Below are 13,308 nucleotides of genomic sequence, written 5' to 3' on the forward strand. Positions count from 1 at the left end.
TCTTATTTGTTTGTAATCTATACTTTCCTAAATATACAGTTTACTTGTATTTTGTTTAAAAGGCCTAGTTTTACTATTCTCATGACTTAAACTTAACCCCATCATCTTTTTTCATCTGTCCCACATCTCTCCCATAAGCTATAGTAACAGCAAAATCTTAGTAATTGCTTCTTTTACTCTTTTGTGATATTGCATGTATGTGGTACAGACATAAATGCAGGTCTAATATATTGGCACCAAATTCTGCAAATTCTAATAATTTCAGATCAGTGAGGTAGGTGTTTACAAACCTGATACCCTGAGAGCCACATGGTGGAGAGAACCCATTTTTACATTGCAATGTGACCTCTAAATGCATACCATGATGCACGTATGCATGCACACACAGAGAAATAAACTGTAAACATTTTTAGTAATGCCAAGACCAATGATTTTGCTGTATCCAGTTTCCACTCCTTTCTACTCTCACATGTTTTAAAAATCCTGTTTATAGTATCATTGTCTTCAAAGCCCACATTGCTTCCAATATCAATACCAGCTTTTAACATTCTGTGCCAATAAATTTTCATGTTCATTATTCCACATACAATCTCCATCATAAATGTTATTTTCACACAATTTTTATTTGCTTTTACATTTGAGTAAGATCACCTATTTTCTCATCTAGGTTCTTCTCGTGTACCCTGTCTAAAATATTTGTTTCATATCTGTTAAGTCACGGCCCGTACCTCACTGGGCTCAAATATCTCCAAGCATAAGTGCACAGAGCACCTGGAGCCTAAACACCCAAAGAGTCTGAAACACAAGGATCACTTGAACCAAAGATTTGGAACCAGCCTAGGCAACAGTCTCAAAATAAGGCCTAGAAGAGGAGCTAAGGGTGCAGTTCCCTGACAGGGACTTGCCTAGCAGTATGTTAATTCTGTGAGTTCAATCCTCAGCATTGTAAAAATTTTAAATATGGAAATAGGGGGGAAATTAGGGACTAGGGAGATAGCTCAGTGGGTAACAATGCTTACTGTAAAAGCACAAGGACCTGAGTTCAAATAATATGTAGGATCTATATAAAAGCCAGGATGGCCAGGTGTGCACGGAACCCTAGCACAGTGGATCCTGAGAGCTTGGCGGCCAGTCAGATTATAGCGGGTTGATCTTCCCCATCACACACAGTTAAACATTAATTCTTTAAATTATTTTAGAGATAATACAATTACATAATTTTCCCCTTTTCTTTTCCTCCCTCAAAGCCATCCCAAACACCTCTCCTTACTCTTTCAAATTCATGGCCTTTTTTATTATTATTAATTACTGTTACTTACACTATGTGTGTGTGTATATATATGTGTGTGTGTATAACAGTAATGTGTATGTAAGTAACAATAATGTATATGTATATATACATTATATATACACACACGCGCGCACATATACATTAATTTTAAAGCTTCGTGGACCAGAACGGAGTTGGGAGATTTGCCTATCCCAAATGTACAACATAAACCAAGGATGGTGGACAGTGCCTGCAATCCCAGTACTCCAGAAGAGGAAACAGCAGGAGTACAAGTTCATGGACATCCTCTGCCACACAGAACTGGAAGCTGGCCTGGGCTAACAGAACCCCTGTCTCAACAAAAAACAGTAGGTAAAAGCACTTGTCACCCAAGACCTGGTAAGCCTAGTCTGATCCCCGAAAACCACATGATGAAAGTAGAGAGCCAACTCCCACAAGTTGTCCTCTGACCTCCATACAGCATTTCATACACACTCACACACATACAAATACAGAAGATGTTTCTTAAATAATTCTTAAAGGTTGTAGAATCCTGCCCTAACCACCTTCTGTGAAGATTCTGACCTTGAAGGTATTAAGGATATTCTCTTCCCCTAAAAAACAAAGCACCACAAAGAGGAAATAAGGTCAAAATGTGGGAAGAACTGATTACAAGGGCCAGAAAAGGCCAGGAACCTCACATGCTGTCTGTCCTGGAAGCAGAAGGCATCAGGAAGTAAGACTCACTGCCTGCCAACTACACCCAGCACTTTACAATACAGCTGCCAGAAAAGCCACTGATTTTGGAAGTTTGGGGGCTCCTGATATCTCAGGAGAGTGAACAGCATTCTGTAGATGAGAAATAATAATCACAGACTCTGGGCTTAAACCTAGGGAAAAGAAACCAAAAATACTTCAGGTTTCCAGATTTCCCAGCCCAGATGGTCTGGGATTCGGGGGGTGGGGGGTTACACACACACACACACACACACACACGAACAAATGCATACAAACACGCACGCATGCACACATGCTGAGTTTCAGTGAAAAGGCATAGTTAGTGAGTAACTGAATGAGTCAAATATTCACCAAATTATTATAAGGACAATAATAAAAGCTGGGCTCAGTGGTAAAGCACTTGCTTAACAGGCTCAAGGTCAGAGTTTTATTCCCCAGCAATGAAAGGGTGAAAATGAAGGAGAATATCAAGCATCAGTCAAAAGCAACAGCATTTTTTTAGCCTAATAAAGCACCCCTTAGGTCCCATAACAGGTTATGAGACAGACCACAGACAGAGGTCTATTTTGCCCAGGAAACCACGAGGTCTAAGAATTCAAAAACATTTAGCTCTCCCAACTAAAAAACCATGGATAGTTTGTGTTGTTTCTTTATAAACTTGACACAAACCACAGCTACCAGAGAAAGAGGGCCTAAATTGAGAAAAAGGCCCCAAAAGAATCAGCTATAGACTGATAGAGCAAACCTGTAGGGTATTTTTTGTTTTGATTGATGATTGATGTGAAAGAGCTCAGACTACTGTTGAGTGATGCCATCCCTAGCAGGTGGTCTTGGGGTGTACAAGAAAGCAAACTGACAAAGCCAAGAGGAACAAGCCAGCGTCCCATGCTGTATCTCATCCCCCACCCATGCGCCCTGCCCAAATTTTCTGTCCTGACTTCCCTTCATGACAGACTGCAATTATAAGCTGAAATAAAGCCTCTCCTCTCCAAAGCTGCCTTTAGTGATGTTTTTTGTTTGGTTTGGTTTGGTTCTTCGAAGCAGGGCTGTCCTAGACTCACTTTGTAGACCAGGCTGGCTTTGAACTCAAGAGAGAACTGCCTCCATCTGCTGCCCAGTGCTGAGATTACAAGCATGCGCCCCCACACCTTTTCTTTTTTTTTTCTTTTTTTGCTTTTTAAATTGTTTCCTTAAGATGTTTAACTTTTTTAACCTTTATTTTATGTTCATTGGTGTTTTTCCTGCATGTATTATCTGTGTCAAAGTGTCAGATCTTTACAGATAGTTGTAAGCTGCCATGTGGGTGCCTGGATTTGAACCCAAGTTCTCTGGAAGAGCACTGACCTTAACTGCTGAGCCATCTCTCCAGCCCCTAATGATGGTTCTTTTATGCCAGCACCTCCCTAGTCCCTAATCTACACCTTCTATTTCCTCTAAAGTTGGTATCCAATTATATTGAAATCATCTAGAAAACTATCTTCTATGTAGACTGAATGCCCCTTAGAAGCTAAAAAAGCTAAGAACCCTCAGCACCTAGCAAGGGGACTGACACAGGCGTGCCCTATCTGGGTGAACTGGGAATGTGACCACCTGTTTAACCTCAGAAACTGGCAAACCCTACTCAATGACTAAACTTAAATTCATGTCAGTTCTGATCTTTCTTTATGGTAGAAAACTAACATTTGTATTTAAGAAACTGAAATGGGCAGGGAGATGGCTTAGTGGTTACAATCACCTGTTTTTGCAGAAGACCCAGGTTTGGTTCATAACACCCACATGCTTGTTCAGAACCCTCCAGAAAACCTGATGCTCTGGATATCTTGATCTCCGAGCGCACACCGCATACACACACTGCACATACATACATGCAGACAAAACACTCTTGCTCATAAAATAAATCTTTAAATAAAAAAGAAAGAAAACAGAGTAGGGCATGGATGGTCGTTTAGATGTAGAACCCTTAAGAGTATCTGCAGCAGGCAGAAAGCCCCAAGTTTAGGCCTATCAAAGAAATGAATTCCAAGTGACAGTAACTACCAGAAGCTGATTGTAAGCCCTTCAACCTCTAGTCTTTCTCAAACAGCCAGAAATGGGCAGATACAGAAAATTAACTTCACATGGTCACCAAAATGACTATTAAATTTTTAACTCATAACTTTCTAGAATTCACATACTAACCCAAGTTGTCAGGTGTGTCCCACTGCTCCTTTTCATGGAAAATGACTTCTAGGGCTGGGGACGTAGCTTAGACCATGGAGGTAGGAGTAGGGTACCAAGGCCCTTGGTGCCAACCTCATCACCACAAACACTAAAAACAGAAAAGAGCTTCTAAGGTGACCTAAGTGCAAATGTGTAAGAAATTTCAGTGTCTCTCCACCTATTTTCCTCATCCAATTATCTCTTTCCTCATGAAATATAACATGGACTATACTGTATTTTACTTACTGGATGTCTAAATTCTCTATACATGAAAGGAAGAGATCTTTCCAAGATGATCTCCAAAACCAGTGTTCAACTCTTGAGAAAAATTTTACCACATTAAGTGTACGTATGATTTACTTAGATTATTTACTGAGTCACAGCTATATGTCAAGGTGAGATAGTCAACTGTGGAAGCAAAATTTCTAAACTACATCTGTTAACATCAAGTGAACAATTTCTCTAATAAAGTAAACAAGTAAACAAAATACAATTTACTAAGTTTAAGATATATATGTACACTCTGGTTGTAAAGCGCCACTTGTTTAGCAGCATCAAAACAATAAAAGGCAGTCCTACTATACCATGTTCTATTTCCCTACTTCATGTATGTGTGTGAATGTGGCTGTGCCAGTTTGTGCAGTTCCAACACCGAACTCAAAATGTCAGCCCTTGCTTTCTACCATCCAGATTTCCTTCCGTGTGTTATCTTGCAGGGGACACAAATACACAAATACCACTTCATTGTAGGTCAGAGCACAACTTGCTGGAGTTGGTTCAGCCGAGCCATCTTCACTGGACTCCTTCCCACCTCTCTTCAGACTGTGTCTTTTGTTGTTCACTGCTGCACACATCAGGCTAGTCAGCCTGAAAGCTTCCAGGAATGCTGTCTCTAGCACCCACCTTGACTCAGGAGCACTGGAATTACAGGAGGGTCTTGGCCAGACCCAGCTTTATACTCATAAAGTGTTCTGTGTGCCCAAACTGAGACCCTCCACTAGCACAGCCAGCACTGTATCCCTGAGCTGTCCCCCAGCCCGTTATAAAACATCCCTTTTAAGTCTCTATGTCAGTGCATGCTACATTATAATACTGTAGTGTATACACAAGTTACACTGCAGTTCTGTAGCACACTAACAGGCTGTAATTTTTCCAGCTTACTTTTTATACAGGCTATAAATTTTATACTCAGCTTAAAGAGGTAAAAATTCAAACCCTTCAAAAATATCAAGGGAATATAATTAATATTAGAAAAGGAATCATAAAATTCAAAACTCTGAAGCTTTTATGAGATTTTTAATTACTACAAACTTGCAGCACATATTGAAATTCTGAAAAAAGACTAAAGAGCAGGGCTGTTTCACATTAATTACATATATAGAGAGGTACATTTTTGACAAAACAGTTATACATCTTGGTAAGCACAGTATTCCAAAAGTTATTTCAAAATGAACTCATTTTTTTTGGAGACAGTATAACAACAACACAGTCAGTTCCACCCTTTTAACTTCCTAAATCTGGCAGCACAACCTGTCATCTCAATCCTGGGGGGGGGGAGGAATCACCAATTCAAGAACAGACCTCAGATTCAAGAACTGCCAGGCTATACAGTAAATATGAAGCCAACCAAATACCATCCTTTCTCTAAACAAACCCACCTAATCACTACGTACTTTTCAACAGTTACTGCATTAGAGCTCTTACAAGCATTATATGCTATCTTTAAAGATGTTACTAACGGCTATTAAAACTTAGAAAATTAGTTGACCGAATAAATAAAAACCACACTAGAAAAAGAAAGCACCAGCAGACCAGGAGTAAAACTCAAAGAACCATTTCTAAGACCATGCTGCACAGGAGTTCTGTTCTGAAAAGGTGGAACACTTTTTCGGCCTACTACTCTTTTCCTCAAGCTTCAGGAAGACAACTGAATTTACAAGCCTACCCTTAACACAAAAGAATAGGAGAAGATGAAGCCATCCGAGAGCTGCCAGTAACCCTAGCACTTGGGAGGAGAGGTAGGATCCAAAGAGGGTTCAAGGAAAACAGTCTGGCCTTCATGAGACCCTAAAACACAGTAACAAAAAGAAGGAATCCTATCAGGCAGTGATAGCATAAGCCTAAATCCCAGCACACAGAGGCAGCAGGAGCTCTTTGAGTTCAAGGGTGGTAGCCTGACCTACAGAATGAGTTCCAGGACAGCCAGGGCTACATGGAGAGACCATGCCTCAAAAATGAGTGAGTGGGTGGGTGGGTGAGTAAATAAGAAAAAGGAGCAATTCCAGGGCTAAACACAATGGAAAGTCCTACCCTCTCCCCAAGCAAGACAAAATTGGAAAGTTCAGTAAAGTGTTTATCATAAGTGGCACGAAAGTTTAATCCTAAGCATTTGAAGTGACCATTTTCCCACTTTTTATGAGAATTCTGTATGATAGTATGATAATATGTAAAGCAAAGGACTACAAAGCTTCACTTCTATTCAACAAACTTTTTCCTTTTTTGTGCAGGTATGTGTGCATATATGATCACAGAGAGGCCAGAGGTCAACTTCAATGTTGCCCTCAGATACCAACCACCCTGTTTTTTTTCAGACAGGGTCTCACACTGTCCGGAGGAGCTTGCTGAATAGTCTAGGATGGCTGGTCCAGGACCTCCAGTCTCTACCTCAACTTGTGACACCACTCCCAGCCTTTACCATGAGAGCTGGGGAACAAACTCAGAGCCTCCTGTTTGTGTGGCAAATACTTTACCAACCCCACTATCTCCCTAGCCCCCATACTCTAGATTAAAGTGGTCATTTTAAATAGTTACGTGAGACTGGAGAGGTAGCCCAGTGGTTAAGAGAACTACTGTTTCAGAAGACCCAACTTTAAGTACCTACATAGCAGCTTACAACAATCTATAACTCTAGTTCCAAGACATCTAATGCCCTCTTCTGGCCTCCTTGGCACTAGGCACACAAATTAGATGCACATACATGTGAGCAAAAAAGTTCGTACACATAAAATGAAATAAATCTTTAAATAGATAAGTAAATGAAATAATCAAATCCAACCTTAAGTATTTAGATCTGCCACTAATAAAGTAATTTAAAAGGTATTGAAGGGGTCAAGTTACAGTTAGTGATGGAACAGTATGTGTGAGAACCGTAAATTTAACTTCTATAAGAAAAGAAAATTTATTTTAATACAACTTTTTGGTTATATAAAATAATTCTTACTGAAGTATCCTGAAACTACTCTAGTAACAGCTTTAAGGGGGGAAAAAAAACTCAAATAAATAATGAAAAGATAAATATCCACTACCTGCCCTGCCCTGTGTATCATCATTCATAGAACTTTTGCTAATTACTTAATTTCAATTCAGGAGTGAACCTATTTGACATCCTAGCAGTGACCTCTAAGTATCACATCCCCCACACTTCACACAGATTTAAGTATAGAATCCATGAAACAGCCCCAGGCATGGCTGTTTTACGGAAAAGGAAAAAGCCAACAAGAATTAAAAAAAAAAAAAAAATCTACTTTAAGAACTGAATGAAAAAAAAATGAAGCTATGACTACTCCCAGGTATGGGTTGAAGAGGGTGACATGAGGGAGTAAACAGCCAGAGGCATCTGAAAGGGTCCATGTGGGAGGACCAAGGGGTAGAGTGAGAAACCAGGAGTCAAGACACCAAAGTGAGGCGGGAGACAAAGTGAGAGAGAGCAACAGACAGGATATCCAAAATGGTTGTGTTAAACAGCTGGGGGAAGAACAATGAAGCTCGGGGGCTAGGTGAAAAGTGCTGAGAGGCCAGGACACTCCAGGTATTGGTGATGCTGAGAGGGACAGGTAAGCCAATGTCTGCTCTGTTAGCAACCTCTGTTAGCCATTTTTCCTGAGTTTGAGACCTAACAAGAACTTTGAACAAATTCCAAGTAAGTAATCTGAAGCCAACTGCATCTCATGCAGCCCAGGCTCTCCTCTAACTTGCTATGTAGGTGCAGATGACCCTGAACTTCTAATATCCTGGCCTCCCAAGTGCTGGGATTATAGGCGTGAAGCCACCAAGCCCAGTTTATGCAGAGCTGGGAATCCAATTCAGAACTTCATACAAAGCACTCTATCAACTGACCTATATTCCCAGGCCCTAGAACTTTAGTTAATAACAAATTTAACAAGGTGAAATCTAATACAGACGTAAGTATCTAGGGACAAGTAGGAAAACTCCTGACCCTTGAAAAAGTATAAAACAAGCCTATAATTTTAGCACTAGGGAAACAGAGGCAGGAAACCAGGAGTTGGAAGTCGGCCTACACTATGTACAAAGACGTTGTCTTTAAAAAAAAAAAAAAGGACAAGGGGACCCTCCCCCCAAAAAACAGATGATTAGTTTATAGGAATGGTCACTATGTATACATTCATACAAGCTAATCTCTAACACCAAGAAAGCAATGCAAAATCCCAGTTCCCTACATCCCCACTTCTTGGACTTGCCTACATTTTTTAAACAATTCCCCACCCCCCAAATGCTAACGATTAGTGTCTGGCTGAACCACAACCATGACCACGACTTATGAAGTACACTGATTGTTTATACAAAATAATCACAATAGATGGTTTCAATCACCTGGCAAAGAACTTCAATTGTTTAAAAACAAAAATAACAAAATGTTATAGTAGCATTAAATTAAAAAAAAAAAAAAAGTTCAGATTGTCTTCATAGGAACCAATCACAAAAAAGTAAGTGTTGACAGCTTTAGCTTAAACATTCAGAGTAACACCTCTAAAATAAAAGGTACTTTCTCACCATTATTTCTCAGTGTGACAATACCAAAGCAAGTTTTTAAGTTTTAGCTTTACAGAGTTCTGTCCATACAGAACCAAAATGCTAACCCAGGAATGTAGTGTTCTTTTTGCTTTTCTTAGATCTGTTTTAATTTCAAAGCGGGGATGAACTTAAAATAAATAAGTAAATGTGTGTTGCCAAGAAGCCCACTTTCTATATCTAATACTTTCTAAAATCGCATTACAATGGCACTAACATCTACGATTTTCACCCCGCAACAAACCAACCGAGCGAACACACACACCACCTGCTTTCTTCATTATAACTACAATTAAACAGGTACTGTGCCCGTTTTACAACCAGAGGACTATTAAGTGTCTTCAAGCTGAATGCCATTAAGGCACGTGAGCAGTTCCATCACGATTCACCTCCCTGGATAGACCCTAATAGCAAGGGACCACAAACAGTACATGGAAAAACTCACCTTTCTGCCGCTACTAAGTTCGAGGAACTAGAAATTTGTTTTATAGGGATGAAATGGATTTTTTGTCCTCCTCCTTGAATTGTGAAAACTTACTTAAAAGCAAGACCCATCCCTTTCTGTCTGACTCTCAAAATGGGTTGTCTAGAGTTTCCACACTGAAGCGAAACAAGCTTCCGGGCCACCTCATCATACAAGATTTACGAAACACCCGAACCTGCAAGTCTATCTTTAAAAATACTCATTTTATAGATGGAGGGGTGTAATGAAGTTAAACGTCAAGGTCGGAATCCAGATGTTTTATAGACACGGTCACTAATATTATTTTCAACTTCTATGGGTAAAATCCCTGGATATTTGGGTTGCAAACGACCTTTCCAAAAGTCAGAATACAACTTAAGCCTATCTAAATCTTTGCGGCCTTTCATCAAATAGCAAACTTGGTATTCCCAGCACTTTACGACAAGCCCTCCTTTAAAATGGCAAAACTGAGGCGGCAACGGATCGACTAACCGCAAATACTAACTCAAACCAAGTTCACCCAAAAGTTAACTGCTAGGTTTTATAACAATTTTGTATTGACTTTTAAGCAATACCCGAGAAAATAACTTTGCTGATTCTCGACAGCAAGTCGTTATTGAAGTTTTACACTATTAAAAAAGGCCGACAGCAAGTAGATCCGTGAACCTCTCCCAGGACCTGCAAAAACTCAATCCTCGGGAGCGGTGGAAGCCCCGAGTCTTTGGATCTATTTAAGCAGCTTCGGGTTGGAACTGCGATCATTTGCGGAAGAAAGCGAAGAAGAAATGCAAAGAGTGCCAAGGCTCCGACACCAGAGTGTGAACAGAGGAAGGAAAAATCCAAGCGCTCGGGACCGGGAGGGTCTGGAACACACAGGGCCTCGCTGGAGAGGGCCGACTCCCACATTCCTCGCGACAAGCCGGGCGCTCGGGGACGCGGGGCTCCCGAGCCAGGGGCAGGTGCGGCCTCGGCCGGCGCCCACCCGGGCCCAGCTCGGGCCGGCTCCCCGCCGCGACCCCACCCGGCCCGCCGTGCCCGCACCTCTCGGTCCTTGAGGCCCAGCAGGAGCACCTCCTCCATCAGGGTCAGCCGCGTTTCCTTGGAGTCGCCCTTGTCGTCGTCGTCCTGCTCGTCGCGGCGGCTCTGCGCCTCGTCCTCGCCGCTGCCGCCGCCGCCGCCCGCCGCCCGCTCCTTGTCGGCAGCGTTGCGCGAGGCCTCGGTGCGCCGCTGCACTAGGCCCGAGCTCCGCTGGGTCAGCGAGGTCATGGCTCCGGCCGAGGCGCCGCGCCGGACCGACAGGGACGCGGGACCGGCCGGCTCTCCCTCACGGCCCCGGCCCCGGGGGCTTCCGTGTTAATTCTCGGAGGTGGGGCGATGTCCGTGGGCTGCGGGGCCGAAGGCAGTCATGAGGAGCCGGGTCTGGGCGAGGCCGGCGGGCCGAGCGTCGGCAGGGCACACGGGGGTACCTTCCGCCGGCGGCTGTGACCCCCGACACAGCCCAGGATCCCCAGCGGAGGCGGCGGCGGCGGCGGCACTTCCCAATATGGCGGCGCGCGCTGACGTCACCGGAGGATGTGGCAGCGCCGGCGCGGGGCGGGGCCGGGGTGCCGGAAGCGGCGTGGAGAGGGGAGTGGCTAGCCGTCTCCCCTCCCGGCGGGCGGCAGGTCCCCCAGGGCGCGGTAGTGTCCCTGAGTCTCGGGACCTGAGGTCGGGGTTGGCCCTCCGGCCCGCTCTCATCCGCATCTCACTTCGCTCTCAGGAGCTGGCCTGGCGCCAGCGACCAGCAAGGCTTCTCCTGGATCCCGGAAGCCGAGGCCACGCGAGGGCGGGCCCCGCGGAGCCCTTAGCATCCCCGTCAGTCCTCGGAGGCGCTGAGCCAGTGTGACCCGGGTCCCCACGACCTGCAGGAAAGAGTTGGGTCTCTGCCTGTGGAACTCCCTGGCTTCAAAAGAAGCCATCTACACTCAGGCGTCTAAAAGTGTTCGTGTACTGTGCTCTAGCGTAGAGAGGTTAAGCAAACTGACAAGTTGTGTTTGTAAAACTTTTTATTTCCTACCTCTGGCTGGGGCTGTAAATTAGCCAGAGCGTAGGGAGCACTGTACGGTTAGTGTAGCCGACCTTAGGATCATTTTATGGCGACAGTAAACCTCTTGAGTTTCATGCCACGTCTCTGTAGCATGAATGTCTTGCGGTGTAATTACTAGGTTAAGTCCCCTTGGCGTGCTTGGCAGTTTGTGCAAATCAAGTTAAAAGAAAAGCTGCCAAACCCGAGAGGGATTTGGAGGAGCAGAACGGTGGAACTTGTGAGAAAACATTGTCCAGAAACGGTATCGTAGATCCATCCAGCATCATTTAAAATAAACAGTAACCACAGGCAGTGAGTAAGCAAGGTTTAAACAGAATCTTTTCCATAAATACGTTGTCTCAACTCCTAAATGGACAATAGGTCCTATCACCCACAGCCCCAAGCTATCTTCTCTTTTTGTTACAAAAACAGTTTGCCATCAGCCAGTTTCTCCCATTCACGTCATCATCTTTTTGTTCATCTTTCTGCTAATTCTTTGCCAACTGACTTGAAATGTTTCTTTGCGACTTAACTGATTATTCAACTCATGAGGTTAATACAAAATTGTGCCTGCAAGCTGTGCCTGTTCAACTAGTTGCTCCTTTTCCTGTGGAGGTTTTAAAATGTGGTAAAATGTGAAGCCTCACTGGGGAGGTGGTCAGTGGGTAAAGTTCTTGAGGACAAATTAGAAACTGGTTCGGGGAAGGCAGAGGCAGATTCCTGGAGGTTTCCTTGCCAGTGGTGAGCCTAGCCAAATGGGCAACCACCTAGGTTCCAGTAAGAAAACTTGTCTCAGAAACAACGAGGGCGAGTGAATGGCTCAGTGAGTAACCTGCTTGCTGCGCTAGAGGGCCAAAGTTCAAATCCCAGCACTCCTGGGCACAACAGTACATGCCTGTAATGCCAGCCCTATGGAGCTGAAAACAGATCCTGAAACAGATCCTTTACTTGTGAAACAGTCAAGGAGAGTACCTAAGGTCAACCTCTGGCCTCCACAAGTGAGTGCACAGGCAAGGCCAGCATACATAACACACATACACACACAACACAAAACAGTAAAGGATGGGGGCTGGAGAGATGCCTCAGTAGGTAAGAGCGCTGTGTGCTCTTCCAAAGAACCTGGTTCAATTCCCAGCACCCACATGGCAGCTCACAACTGTCTGTAATGCCAATTACAAGGGCTCTGACACCTTCACACTAATGCACATAAAATAAAAATTAAATAATTTAAAAAAAAAAAACACAGCAAAGGAGAGCAGCACCTGAGGAGTGATCACCCATAATTTTTGGTCTGTTTGCTTTTGTTTTCTGAAACAGGATTTATCCTGCACCTGCCTCCAAAGGACAAGTACTAAGACATGCACCACTGTTGCCACCACCACCCAGCCCCAGTTTTGTTAATGTGAATCCTAATCACCTGCTCCTCAAGCGTGGCCCAAACTTCAGGAATCTTCCAGTGAATAAAATGTGGTCTAACCCACATGCCCATTCTGAAGTGGTATACTTGTCTTGATTGCCCCCAGCCGCAACCACAACTCTTACGTTGTGGCTCTGTTCATCCATATGCCAGTACATAAGCTTCGAATTCAAAGTTCATATTAATTCTGCTGCTGCTTTCCTCCTGCGTTTTCCTGGTGTTTCTCCACTAGTTTTTCCGTGTAAACTGCAAAATCACCTCAGAGAAAAGAAAAAAGACAGGGAAGGAAAAAGTGAAGGGGGGCGGGAAGGAAGGGAAAACAGGATGATTTAAGAAACAAGTATTTT

At 43.5% G+C, this 13,308-nt stretch overlaps 1 protein-coding gene across 5 annotated transcripts in view; it reads right to left on the reverse strand.

The window, feature by feature from the left end:
• Golph3 (golgi phosphoprotein 3) overlaps positions 1-11,023 on the reverse strand; it is a 106,341-nt gene extending 95,318 nt beyond the window's left edge. For 2 of the 5 annotated variants that reach the window (XR_009590843.1, XR_009590842.1), the window contains exon 1: positions 10,521-11,021. Coding sequence is in view for 3 of the 5 variants with exons in the window: in XM_060380444.1 (XP_060236427.1) it covers positions 10,521-10,745 (225 nt within the window). In the remaining 2 variants the exon portion in view is untranslated. Of the gene's footprint in view, positions 1-10,520 lie in introns of all 5 variants that reach the window. The other 3 variants (XM_060380444.1, XM_060380445.1, XM_021633735.2) reach the window with 3 other exon arrangements.
• Between the last annotated feature and the right edge of the window lie 2,285 nt (positions 11,024-13,308).

Source organism: Meriones unguiculatus, chromosome 3, assembly GCF_030254825.1.
Source record: "Meriones unguiculatus strain TT.TT164.6M chromosome 3, Bangor_MerUng_6.1, whole genome shotgun sequence".
In the NCBI taxonomy this organism is placed as follows: domain Eukaryota; kingdom Metazoa; phylum Chordata; class Mammalia; order Rodentia; family Muridae; genus Meriones; species Meriones unguiculatus.